Consider the following 13,306-nt stretch of genomic DNA (forward strand, 5'->3'; position numbering starts at 1 on the left):
CCATGCCCGCTCTCCCAAGACCAACCAGGTCACGTTGTCGGAGCAGGGGAATTAAACTGGCCAGGCAAGCATCACCGGAGTGCGGTAACTAGACTGACCTTGCAGTGACACTGCCCAGTGACCGGATCACACACGCTCACTTCCGTCCCTGCCTGATGACAGTCACACCTCCGGCAGTGCGGGTAATGGTAGTAGCCAGGGGCGCAGACATCACACCGCCGTCCTATTATATTGGGTTTGCACCTAGATAGGACACAGCAGCAATGGAATTAAGGTACTTGGCCTTCTGCTGCTCTCTAGTCCCTAACAAGCTCCCATGCGAGTAGTTTTGCTGCTCTATACTCCTGGAATACAACACTGATACCAGTGGGTTGTTACTTTCCCCTCCCTTCCCAACCTGCTAACACACCCCATGGCGCTCCATAAAGCCAGATGTCTAAGCTAATGATCCCAGTGCTGCTGCCGGCACATATCCTCTATGCAACCATGGTCCCGTCATTGCTCCTCACCTGCACTGCCCACTGTCCACGTCGCAGCCTGGCTCTGCCAGTTCTTGCACTCCTGTACGAGAACAATTGCAGTCCTCACAGCCAATCAAGGCGTGGCAGCCAAAGGTCTGGGGCTCACAGACAACGCACTCCGGCTTGATGGTATGCGGCGGGCAGATGCACTGTCCCGTCACTTCATCGCACAGGCGGGTCCCACAGTCACAAGCTGCAAGAGAAAAGAAGCAGCTGAGTTCACTGTGGAAGCAGTAAGAACCCTGTGATAAAACGAAGCCCAAGCAACACCAAGGTTGCAAATCGATAAAAGCGGGGGCAGGGGAGCTTGTGCTCTGCCCATCTGAAAAGCTGGCACTGGAACCAGCCTCAGACCAGCACCTTGGCGTTGCCTGTTCAAACACCAATGCCCACCCCAGTGGGATCCACCAGGGTAATCCAGTGCCTGGCACCAGGGCTCCTCTGTGTTTGTCATAGAGCTTGTGAACAAGAATTTAAGTGGGCTGGTACTGACTGAAAATGCAAAGCTGGAAGACACAGGGGAGTCTGGTTTTGTTTTGTTTAACTAAATACTGACAATCACCAGTGTTGGGCCGAGAATGAGGACCACATTTAGCCCCAGACTTGGAGTTTGCATGTGCACACTGATCTGTATTTGCTAACTGCAGAAACGGGCATGGAAAACCAGAAGCCAGGTTTGAGGCTGGCAGTAAAAGTGTCCATAAACAACCCCGTGAAACCCAGCTTAACAAACCACGGGACTAGTAAAGAAGGGGTGTCCCGGATAAGGTGAATCTTTAAACTACACAAATGCACTGGGAACCTCGGGTTACTTGAGAGGAATGGTGATGGGGAAGTGCTGGATGGTGTCGCAGAGGATCTTTAGCGCACACACTTCCAGAGCATGCAAATAGTGCTATGAGATGCACCGCTGTTTAACCCCCCTGCTCCACATCCCCCTCAGTACAAACTTCATAGGGAAAATCTCCTGGAACCTTCGACTCCCATAAGGAGGCAGAAAACCGGGTTATCCTCGTCAGCCATTTTCAAGGCCTACAGGACAGGCATCTGGCCCCCAGCGGCCATCAAACCCCTCAGAGCTGAGAGGAGCAGCGCTTTCCTCCCGAAACACAGAACAGGTAACTCACGCCTACAGCTGGGGAAGCCCCAGTAACCGGTGGCACACCGGGAACACTCTCGGCCGATGACGTTGGATTTGCAAGCACACTGCCCACCAAAGAGCTCGCACTGGCCCCTGACGGCCCCTGCCTCGTGGCAGCGGCAGGGCTGGGCTCCATTGTTGTAGAACAGAGAGAGCGAGATGGCAGAGTCCCTGCAGAACTTGGACGATGTGGTAGGACTGCAAAGAAAGAAAGAAAGGGAAGAGGTTCCTGGGCTGGGCTCTCTTAGACCATCCTCAGGGCTGATTTCTCCTGCAGGTACTTTCTCCAAGGCAAGGTTACGTTCCCAAGGAATGACGACTCTCCAAGGGACAGACTTGCTTTAAATGAGATGCCTCAACACCAGGGCACTCCCAATCCCACCACTACCTCCCTGCTCACGAGAGGTGCCGGGCACCCTCAACCACTAGTGAAGTCAGCGGGAGTCGAGGGCTCTCAGTACTGTTCAGGTTCTATATTAGGACATTAAGGACCTTTGAATGCTCCTTTAGATACCAGCCAAGGAGACACGTCTGCTTAAGCTAAAACCAAGATTTTAACCAATATTAACTTGGGTGTTGTGTCATTTAAGTGCCCCAGGGTCCCTGGCGTCAAACCACCCCAAATCAGTGTGAATCAGAGCAAAACAGAACCCAGCTACTGAAAAACCCAGCAGATTTATTAATTATTTATTAACTGGCCGTGGCCAAGAGAAGGGAAGCAATTAAAGCAGACAATTCCAGCGTCCTAGCAGGGTGCGTTTCCCCAGCAATGACCTATACTCTACTGTTTCTATTCCATGGAGAATGCAAAGCCATTGGGCAGCAGAACAGAGTCCCTTTAAAGCCAAGGCTCTCACCTGATGTAGAAACTATTGACTCCACAGCTGCTGATAAACTCGTAGGATTTGTCCAGGGGTTCCTCCAGCAGATAATGGGAGCTGTAGCTGTCTTCAGGCACCACCAGGATGTAATCCTGCAGCAAGACACAAAACAACCAGCCACACCCTAGCGTTCAGTGCTTCCTCCCTGCAATGGTTTAGGTAAGCCAAAGAGAACCACAAGCAGCACATGCAGCCAGTCAGCTCACTCAGCTGCCTGAGCATCTATTTGGAAATGATTGGCATCTCAGCAGCTGGGATATGGTGAAACACTTCAAAGCGCTTGTCTTTTGAGAAGACAATTGGTCCATGTGGCCCAGGCAAGAGCCAATACTCAATGTGGTTGAGGCAAGCAAAAGACCCACCAAGGGCCGTACCAGGACACTGGACTTCTGTTTTCAGCTCAGCTGCTGACTTGCATTGTGGCCTCCGGTGAATCCTTTAAGAGCTCTGTACCTTAGTTTCCCAATCTGGACGACTGGGATAATGCTTACCTGCCTCTGTCTCTAGAGATCCTTGGATGAAAGAGGCAGTGCAAGTGCAAAGTATTATCACAACAGTGCATGAAACCAATTCTGCAAAAATGCAATATATCATCACGACAGCGCACCAAACCGACTGCTCAAGGCTGCGCCCAGGGTAGGAAGGGAATTTCTTCCTGGCCTTCACAGGCTGTCATCTGACAGTCTGAAGCAGTTGATTAAGCTCAGTCTCCTCCCATCTCTACTAGGCAGGCTACCCATTAAGTGTGGCAATGTCATAACATAGTTCCTAGTGGCCGATTAGTGATGGGTTCCACCGAGCCTGCCCTCTAAGCTACAATGCCACATTTCCCGACATTGGATGCAACTTAGCAGGATGGCTCAGAAATGGGGAAATGGTGTGAAACGTTCCCTGCCACTATCCTACAGCAAATGGCCTGGAAATCCATGGTTACAACCCTGCTCCTATTGCTGTTGCAAGGATGGAACCTGGTCCTGCAGGCGAGGGAGCCTTTCAGCTACACACTTACCAGCCACAGCTGCCGGCCTGCTGGCACACGAACAATCACCGTCAGCTCGTTATCCGTTACGTCCAGGATGATCTGGTTCTCAGAAACCACCACGCTCCGACAACCGTATCCATGTGGGCAGAAAGCAGCCTTGGCCTGGCCTGAAAGGCCAAAAGAGACGTCAGCCCCGCAGCTGCCTCCACCCCACCCCCTAGCCAGCCCCACTCGAGTTCATCCAAAGCAACGCCCAGGCAGCCAGCTGCGGCACACATCAACTCTCCCCCGAGTGGCCCATTTCGTGGTGCTCGTGTCTCAGACCCTGACTCAGCCAGCTTGGGAGACAACCAAGGCCAAGTCTATGCTGCCATGTTCCGAGGCAGCGTCCAGCTTCAGGGCTTTGTGGTCTGAGTGAAGACCCTGAGGACGATGAATAAAGGCAGCCACCAGGGAAGGGGTTGAGTTTCACAAGAGCCTGCCCAGTGTGTGGTGTGTGTGTTGGTGTGAGCGCCACACGCTTGCCCTTCCATTGCTAGGTAAAGCATCGTGCAAAACCAAGTGCAAATCTTCCCCTCTGCCCCAGACTTTGTAAAATCGATGCTTCTCAGTGGTGGAAATGGAAACACTGTGCAGCTGGACACCATCCCCAGGGGCTCACTGCGTAAGGCCAAGGTCAATTTGCAGTTAGGTCCTTAAATAGCTGAACCCACGTGGCTCCCACTGAAGTGAATGGGAACCTCAGGAGCTCAGCACCTCTGAAAGGCAGGTCTCTTTAATGATGTGTCTAACTGCGGATTTACGTGCCTCACTTTATACACCCAAGTTTCAACGGTTTGGCCTTTGTTTTCCCTTCCTAGAGTCTGCTGCAGTAACTGAAAGCACCAGTGCCCATTGGTTCTCCCTTTGCTGCAGCTAGCTCATACATGGGAAAACAGATACAGGTGGTCCAATGGAAGAGCTAGATTCATAGACTTACAGATTTTCAGGACAAAAGGGACCATTAGATTATCTAATCTGACCTGTGTATCACAGGCCATCACAGAATTTCACCCAGTTACTCCTGTACTGAGCCCAATAACCTGTGTTTGGCCAAAGCATATTTTCCAGAAAGGCATCCAGTGTGGATCTGAAGACTTCAAGAGATGGAGAATCCACCATTCCCTTGGGTAGTTAGTTCCAACAGTTAATCACCCCCATTGTTAAAAAATTGTGCCTCACTTCAAATTTGAATCTATCTGGCTTTAACTTCCAGCTGCTGGTTCTTATTCTGCCTGTTTCCACCAGGTTAAAGAGCCTTTTAGTACTCAGATCAGATCTCTATCCCCTTTGGGACATTTCTCACACAGCTGCTGCCAGGGTCCTGGCTAGGAGGAAGAGGCAGTTTGGATGCCCTTGACTCTCTGCCTTCCTCCAGGACCCTCCTACGAGAGATCTGTGATCAAAAGGAGTTTTCAGATCACTTTCCCCATGTCCCTCAGTCCCAGGAGCCTCTCCCTACTCCCAGCTCCGCTCACCTTGCCAAATCCGCCCACCGTTGATTAACACTTCCACGGGGAATGTGGGGTGGTTGGGCTGGTAATAGTGCATGATGAAAGCATAGCGACCCAGCGTCTGGATCCGGCTGTTGAATACAGCAGCAGCCTGGCCCAAAAGACAGGAGCAAAGAGAAGAAATCAGGGTTAACATGCACATTCCTCTTCCAGTGCAATCCCCATCCCTCTGCAATGCACCAACATCACATCCCTTTCAACACGCCAGTAGGAGAGTGATTTCTCCGCTTTGCACCACTGGGGACTCAGTCTCCCTTGTGTATGTGACATTCAGAGTTACCCGCTCCATCCTCCCAGAACCACTAAGCTCTGTTACTCTAAGGGTAGGTCCATACTTACCCGCCGGGTCGACGGGTGGCGTTCGACTTCTCGGAGTTCGAAAAGTTCGAACTCTGGACGCGCTCCCGTCGACTCCGGAATTCCACCACCGCGAACAGCGGTGGCGGAGTCGACGGGGGAGCCGCGGAGTTCGATCCCGCGGCGTCAGGACGGGTAAGTCAGTCGAACTAAGGTAGTTCGACTTCAGCTACGCTATTCACGTAGCTGAAGTCGCGTACCTTAGTTCGACCACCCCCACCCCCCCAGGTGTAGACCAGGCCTAAGGCAGCAGCTCTCAGGCTGTAGTCCATGGGGCCAGCAGAAGGGGTCTGAGAACCAAGCAGAGCGGGATTGAGTGGGGAGGAGGGTCCATGTGGATTATGAAGTGAGCCACAGAATTAAAGCACTGGAGAAGCCCAGATGAAAGCACAACTGTGTCGTGGTTAACGAAGATGGAAGGGAAAGCCACAGATGCCCTTGCACAAATGGAGTCATTCCGCTGCTTTGCTGAGACCTGCACAGAGCAATTGCATGCATACAGTGCAGCCATCTGACACCACAATCCCATTGCCACGGAGAGGAAAAGCCCAGCCCAGCTCCAGTCTCCATTACCTGGGAAGGCTGCAGGAGAATGAGCTCTGCCGAGGAGTCCACTGCAGTCGGAGGCCGAGGCGAAGGCTCAGTTGGGATGCCAGTCGGAGCGACTGTGAAGACGTGAGTCAGGGGAAAGTCTGGAGGGATTGACAGAGCCTGGCCTGCTTCCAGGACAATGGACTGAGAGAGCTTCATAAACCGTGATGGGATGCAGGAACTACTGCACCAGAGGGAGAAAACACAACACATGAGATGGCTGGCAGTGGAAAGACAGAACTATGAGCTCTGACAGGAGAGAGACTCGCCCATAATATCGATCCAGAGTACAAAGCAGGCCATGGCAAGGAAGGAGCCTTTACAGGGAGCCCTTGGGACCTTTACCATATGTAGCACCGGGGGAGGGAGCAGAATCTTGTTCGTCTAACTTAGTGGTAAGTGATGAACAAGAGTAGGAATTCGGACACGCTGAATTGCTGTCACGGCATGTGAACAAGTCTCAGGAAGGCTATTTCACTGGAGCAACACACAGAGTATATCCCAAAAGGGAGGCCATCTAGTCTAGTGGTGCGAACACAGGACTGGAGAGCTGGGTTCTAATCCCAACTCTGCCACTGGCTCAAGTGGGCCGGACATGTCACCTCTCTGTGCCTCCATCTATAAAATGGGGATAATATTCACTTTCCTAGGTAAAGTGCGTAGAGAAATCATGCACCCCGTTACCTGGAGGGTGAGAAGGTGCCATGCAGGCTGATGCAGTGAACCTTTGGCTCAACAAATTCCATGGTGAATTGTCCATAAGGTATCAGGTACACTTTATACTACAGCAGCAGGAAGGAAAGAGAAGAGTGGTAAAACGAAACCTTCTGCTACTTCAAGCCTAGATTTGCTCCTTTACTCTCACTCCCCGCCCCCAAAGATCAGGCTGAATACTCTAAAGATCCCCTCATAGACACTTCACTGTAGGTGAAGACCAGTGGTCTAGGGACCCTCTGTTTGGTGGAGGGCAGAAGCTAAATGTGTCTGAATTCAATTTCTTTAAGGCAAGATTTGTATATGCCTCCAGGTGATTCAGAGCAGGGGCTCTCAACCTTTCCAGACTACCGTACCCCTTTCAGGAGTCTGATTTTCTTGTGTACCCCCAAGTTTCACCTCACTTAAAAACTCCTTGCTTACAAAACCAGACATAAAAATACAAAAGTGTCCCAGCACATCGTTATTGAACAATTGCCGACTTTCTCATTTTTACCATAAAATTATAAAATAAATCAACTGGAATATTAACGTTGTACTTCCATTTCAGCGTATAGTATATAGAGCAATATAAACAAGTCAGTGTCTGTATGGAATTTTAGTTAGTACTGACTTCGCTAGTGCTTTTTCTGTAGCCTGTTGTAAAACTAGGCAAATATCTAGATGAGTTGACGTACCCACTGGAAGGCCTTTGCGAACCCCCCAAGGATACATGTACCCGATTGAGAACCCCTGATTCAGAGCTTACAACCCATTTTCAGAAGTGACTTTGGCAGTATGTCCCCTTCCATGGTATCTCATCAGAGCATGTTGGCCAGCTCTGCAGAGTATAGGGGGATTCAATGTAGAGTTTAGCTCCTACGTGATGAAGTCCCATTTTCAGAAGGCACTGAGTCCACTGACTTTCAATGACACTTAGTCCCATTCTCAAAAGAGGAGCCTAAGTGTTACTGAATATCAATGGGGGGAGGGATAGTTCAGTGGTTTGAGCATTAGCCTGCTAAACCCAGGGTTGTGAGTTCAATCCTTGAGGAGGCCACTTAGGGATCTGGGGCAAAAATTGGTCCTGCTAGTGAAGGCAGGGGGGGCTGGACTCAATGACCTTTCAAGGTCCCTTCCAGTTCTAGGAGATTGGTATATCTCCAATTATTACCTTTAATGGCACTCAAGTGCTTAAATCTCTTCTGAAAATGAGACTCAGGGTTGTCCCTAGAGAGCCTTAGTGCGCAGCAAGCCAGCGTGTGACTCTACAGCCAGCCATGTACTAAGTTGCGTGTGGACCCTGCAGTGCACTCTGACCTATCGCTGCCAAAGCACATAGAGAACTTTCAGTGAGCGGCAAGAGGGGCCGCATGGCCAGTTAATACCCTGGAGATTTACACCCCAGCTTGCTGTGCACTCACCAACTGTGTAGACAATCCCTTAGGGTCACTTAGAACCTAACATCTACACTGAATCCCTCTATGCTCTGCAAAGTGAGCTTACAGGCTCTGATGAGACAGAATGGAGGAGACATATTACCACATTGCTGAAAAACCCTATAAGAGAGTTTCACAAGAGACAATTCCTTTCGCCCCTGCTCCCTCAGTCCCAAGTGCCCATGGTACATTTTTTACCACATCGCTGTCCTGTCACCTCTTCTCCCAGCCGGCAGCTGACCATATCGGATTGCTCATGATTAAGGCTAAGATTTAGTCATGGGTATTTTTAGTAAAAGTCACGGACACATGGGCAATACACAAAAATTCATGGCCCCATGACCTGTACTATATACCCCTGACTACATCTTGAGTGTTCGAGGGGGCGGGTGCTCTGGGGTGCCCGCTGGTGCTTGGGGCCTCCACCGTTGCTAGGGGGAAAGACACCTGGGACCACCGCCGCTGCCGGGGAGGAGGGGCGAGACACACTGCCCACTATTGCTGTGGGGGCTGGCCCTGGAGCCACCCGAGCTGCTCCAGCGGCCCTGGGGTCAGGAGCATCAGTAGGCTGCAGAAGTCACAAAGGCCCTGGAAAGCCATGGAATTGGTGACTTCTGTGACCTCCGTGACAGACTCACAGCCTTACTCATGATATAAACAGAGTTCCACACAGTGACTGATCTAACATAGGAACATCACCCTATTCTCCACGTTATGTCCTGAATCTACTGGTTCTAGGCCTCCTCCTTCCACACCACCTGGAGCTGAGCGATGCCACACAGCTGTCCTTTGTAGTGAGGGCTTACCAGGAAGAAGTGGGCTTGATCGGCTGTGAACCGAATGGTTCCCTCTGTGGTAAGTTCAAAAGCTGCCAAGCGATTCTGTGAATCTAAGACCATCCCACGGCAAAGGAAACTGCGAGACAAAAACAGAACTCAGGGACGGCCCCGGGCAGAGCCATCATTCATTTCTTGTCTTGCCAGATAGACATTCTTGAAAATATTTATATAGAGCCGAGGTACGTCTTTGAATGCCCGCTCGGGACAGTCACAAGAGTGCATTTCCTAAGGATATCCCAAGCCTTTGTTTCCTACTGCTAAGGTCACAGTTTGAAGTCAAACATGAGATCAGCTCCCAGACAAGGCACTCAGCCTGTGGGTTACATAAATATTGTCTAGTGCTTGGAGCAGGCGACTCAGGTACAGGATTCGTCTTCTATTTTCAGCTGCGCTCTCTCACTGGGAGTCCGTCAAGTCACTTAGGCCCAGATTTTCAGAACTGGGAATGCATGTGAGATAAGCAAGCATCAAATTTGCAAGTGCATTGGCCCTAGCTGCAGTAAGCACACGCAAAAGGGGTTCTGAAGGTCTGGGTTGCCCGCGTCCCACTTTCCCCACTATCGAATGGGAGTGACAACGTGCCTACACTTCCAGGGGGGTTGCAAGATCCCATGGTGGGTACTGCACTAACATATGTGCCCAGATACAATATTCTCATTCTGAGGCACAAGGCTGAACGTGTTATCAGTGCAACAAAGTAGGAAGCAACTGAACAGAGATGCTTGTCCCCTCACTGTGCAATGCAGGAGACGGACGTTACCATATTCGCTCCAGCTACCCCTTCGTTCAGCCTCTTGTTCCAATCTGGCTTCGTACCTGTAGTCACATGTGTGGAAGGTGAGTGACCCCTGCTGGGTGGCTAATTGCAGGGAGCTCATTGCTACACTGGCCCTCTGCACGGCATCCTTGTTGGCGTACTCCACCAGCAGCACGTATCTCCCAGGCTGGGGAACAGCGAGCCGCAGCTGGACCTCCACCTGGGTGGGAAATGAAAATATGACAGAGTGATACACTGCATCTCACCTCCCCCTACTGCACATGCACATTACCAGTGCTATGTACCAGCTTTCCTCTTCGTGACCCAAGACACTCTATGGACTGAAATGATGCATTGTGACAGCTCTCAGTGGGTGCATACCACTCCCCATATAGCCTTCCGCTGGGGGCTACCTCAGTGAGATTCTTAGGTGCACAGACTTCGATGTATTGCTGTATGGACAGGCTAAGAAGGCATGTTTTAAAATCCCAGCACGAGCATATCCCTCCCCCCCACCACTTACACACTCAGGGCAGAGTTTGCAGGGGTGACTACACGGATGAGCAGCACCCAAACACACCCACCCACACACACACTTGATGAGCTGCAGGAGGAATAGAGTGGGCATGGGCGAGTTTCTGGAATAGCCGTCCCAGGATATTTAAAGTACAAGGTCTCTCAAGGGGTCAGCCGGCACCTTTGGTCTCACAGGGCTGAAGGGTGAAATAAATGAGCTACTCACGTCACTGCCGCTGCACAGCGCCATCTGCGGGTGTGATGGGGTGACGGGCACCAGGGGACAGGGCCTGGGTAAGCTGTTGTCCAGCCGGCACACCATGTCTCCTCCAGACGCAGAGGGGAAGCTGTCCACAGACAGGTACTTGTACAAGAGGCAGCTAGAAAGGTTAGGAAAGAATTTGTGAAGTTCTGTTGTTAGTATTGTCTTGTCCAGCCCAGGTCCCGGTGAGCAAAGCAAGGGATCCGCTGCTCATGAGAGCATCCTGGCCTTGGATGGAACAAGAGTTTGTGTTTCACTGGCCACGGCAGTGAAAATCCCCCTCTCCTCTCCTCCCCCCGTCCCCACGCTGTGCTGTTCAAGTGCCTCAGATCTCTCTGGGAGGGTCCACTTTTAGGGGCAGACTGGGAAATCAGTCTCCATCGCCCATTCAGCCCTGGCTGGTGGTCTCTGCAGAGAGGCCATGGGGGAAGGTGGTGCATGAGATATGGACACCTGCCCATTAGGCACTGAAGAGGCTGGCAGTTCATTTCATGTTGGCCAGCGAACGCTGCTTATTGCTAACAACATTCCAGGGCTATCGACCAAGGCTGGCGGGGAACGGGGCAGTGCCCCCAGTACTAACCCTTTGAGCAATCCAATGACCTAGGCATCCCTCCCGCCAGTGCAACGCCCGCTCCAAAATCCTATGGTGTCCCCAGTGAGATTGGGTGGGGACGTGCCATTAGGCAGAGGAAGCCATTCAGCCTCAGACTTCAGCTGCCCCTGTTTGTTATGTTCCACTGTCACTGTGAAAACCTCTCCCCACCCAGCCACCCTCACCCCCCGAAGCCCTGCAGACTCTTGTGAACACAGCGCTCCTCCACTGGCCTGACTGGCAGGCGAGAGGCACCACAGGAGTCCTGGGGTAGTTAGCTGCTTTGGCTGACTTCTTCCAAGAGCCCCCGTCCCCGTTTGCCCAGGCTCCCCGGGTGAGGGGAGATGCCTGGTGGCTCCCCCACGGTGAGCAGCTGCTGACTGAATGGGAATGCAGCCCTGCACAGAAGGGGGCACTCTACCGGTTCATGAGTGCCAGAGAGCTGGGAAGACCCCATATGACACAGATCACAGACAAAGAGAGGAATGGAGCTCCTTACTTCTGACTGGCTTGCTCAGGGGCTGGGCTGGAGGTACACGCCTCTGTGACCTTCAGCTGCAGTATGGGCGCTTCATAGTACGAACTGGGGAGCAAAACCAGATAGTCCTGGAACGGGGGTGGAGAAGAACGGGGACAAGTTGAGTGTGACTCTGTTCCTCGGGAAACTGCCGGAGCTTTCCTTGGGGGAGGGAGAAGGGGAAGGGCCTTACCAGCAGGATGCCCTCTGCCTCCACGATCAGTGACCACACGCTGGGGTTCAGCACAAAGGGCTCCCCGAAGCTGTTCTGAGGGACGGTGACAAAAGCCGGTTCGGTGCTGGGAGCGAAGATGATCTGCTTGGTCTGCTCAGTACCTGGGGCGGGAAGGACAAGCGATTGTGAGAGAGCATAAGCTCAGGGCGGCTCTGAGGGGAGACCGCGCCACGGGCAGCAAGCCCGGCGGATACAGGCGGGGAAGCGGCTCTGTGAACGTGGCTCTGTGGAAGCCTGGTTTAGTCTTTCGAACAGCATCCACTGCGGATGCACCGAGGTCCCACATCAGACAACAATAGAAATACCCCCCCAGCAGAATCTTCTCAGTGAAGAAAAAAATCACTGACTGCCCCACTGTTATTGCTAATCTGTAGCTCTCATCCAACGCTGACTAACCCATACCCAACAGCATCCCGCCAGCTAGAGATAGAGAGAATTTATTGACTATGAAATTATTTGAAGACAAGTGACAAGAATCAATCAGATACCCTATACACATCGGAGAATGTCTTGCTGCAAACTCAGAGACCCTCCTGCCTTTCCCCACCAACCACAGCAACAGACATTCTGCAGCCGGAGCTTAGAGGGCAATTTAATGCAACAGCCTTCACCTGGATTTCAGGCCCCATCCTTCTCCCATTGAAATGTTGGCTAAACTGACGCTCCACTGACGTTTTAAATCAATTATCTTTGAGTGTGATCACAGCATGGCACCTAGCGTCAGAATGGCCACTGGCTAGTTCACAGGTTCAGGGTTTTTTTAAACACACGAAATGAGCGGATGTGCCGGTCTGCCTGGGGGGCAGATGAGCTGAGGCAGGAGGCTGCGAATTGTCACACGCGCGTTCCTCTGACTGTCTTTGTGAGGTACATTTACAGCACGGCACGCAGCAGGGGCGAGCGAGGGTAGGGCGAAGGAGCTTGCTACTACTTCGACTGTTTAGCTGCATCCAGTACGTGGACAGCGCAATTAACTCAAGATTGGACCCTAGATTCCTGAACCATACATTCGGAGCTGTCAGGGAGCGAAAGGGTTAAATGCTTGCCACACAGAACGCTGCAAGGGACTAACTTGCTTGTAGGCCCCGGGGCCTTAACATTGGCAGCCCCTTCCACACAGAATGAGGATGGGACCATGTTTTGGAGACTACATGGCTTAGCAAAGGGGCTGCTGTGCTGGGTCCACTCATCGGTCCACCAGGTTGGGAATATGCCTCCTGCACTAACAAATACTTGAAGTTTCCAAGGAAGGGAAAAAGGCCACAGCGTTATACAGCAAGCCAGCTGTAATCCTTCCTGACCTATGCTGTGATCAGATTACCCCCGGCAGCATGTGAGTGGATGACCTTTCTCTTTAACTTTCCTGTGTAGAAACGTAACTAGTCGTATAAATATCCAGCCGCTTGCTTCCTTTTTTTAAAGCAACA

At 51.8% G+C, this 13,306-nt stretch overlaps 1 protein-coding gene across 3 annotated transcripts in view; it reads right to left on the reverse strand.

The window, feature by feature from the left end:
- Positions 1-13,306, reverse strand: part of LAMA5 (laminin subunit alpha 5) — a 163,579-nt gene that overhangs the window by 38,299 nt on the left and 111,974 nt on the right. For all 3 annotated transcript variants that reach the window (XM_039498142.1, XM_039498141.1, XM_039498140.1), the window contains 13 exons: positions 11,838-11,980; positions 11,627-11,733; positions 10,497-10,650; positions 9,814-9,974; positions 8,965-9,073; positions 6,711-6,808; positions 6,009-6,210; positions 5,043-5,169; positions 3,553-3,692; positions 2,520-2,635; positions 1,649-1,860; positions 510-714; positions 99-243 (listed from right to left, as the gene is read on the reverse strand). In XM_039498142.1, the coding sequence (XP_039354076.1) occupies positions 99-243; positions 510-714; positions 1,649-1,860; positions 2,520-2,635; positions 3,553-3,692; positions 5,043-5,169; positions 6,009-6,210; positions 6,711-6,808; positions 8,965-9,073; positions 9,814-9,974; positions 10,497-10,650; positions 11,627-11,733; positions 11,838-11,980 (1,919 nt within the window). The remainder of the gene's footprint in view (positions 1-98; positions 244-509; positions 715-1,648; positions 1,861-2,519; positions 2,636-3,552; positions 3,693-5,042; positions 5,170-6,008; positions 6,211-6,710; positions 6,809-8,964; positions 9,074-9,813; positions 9,975-10,496; positions 10,651-11,626; positions 11,734-11,837; positions 11,981-13,306) is intronic.

This window comes from Mauremys reevesii, linkage group 13 (assembly GCF_016161935.1).
Source record: "Mauremys reevesii isolate NIE-2019 linkage group 13, ASM1616193v1, whole genome shotgun sequence".
In the NCBI taxonomy this organism is placed as follows: domain Eukaryota; kingdom Metazoa; phylum Chordata; order Testudines; family Geoemydidae; genus Mauremys; species Mauremys reevesii.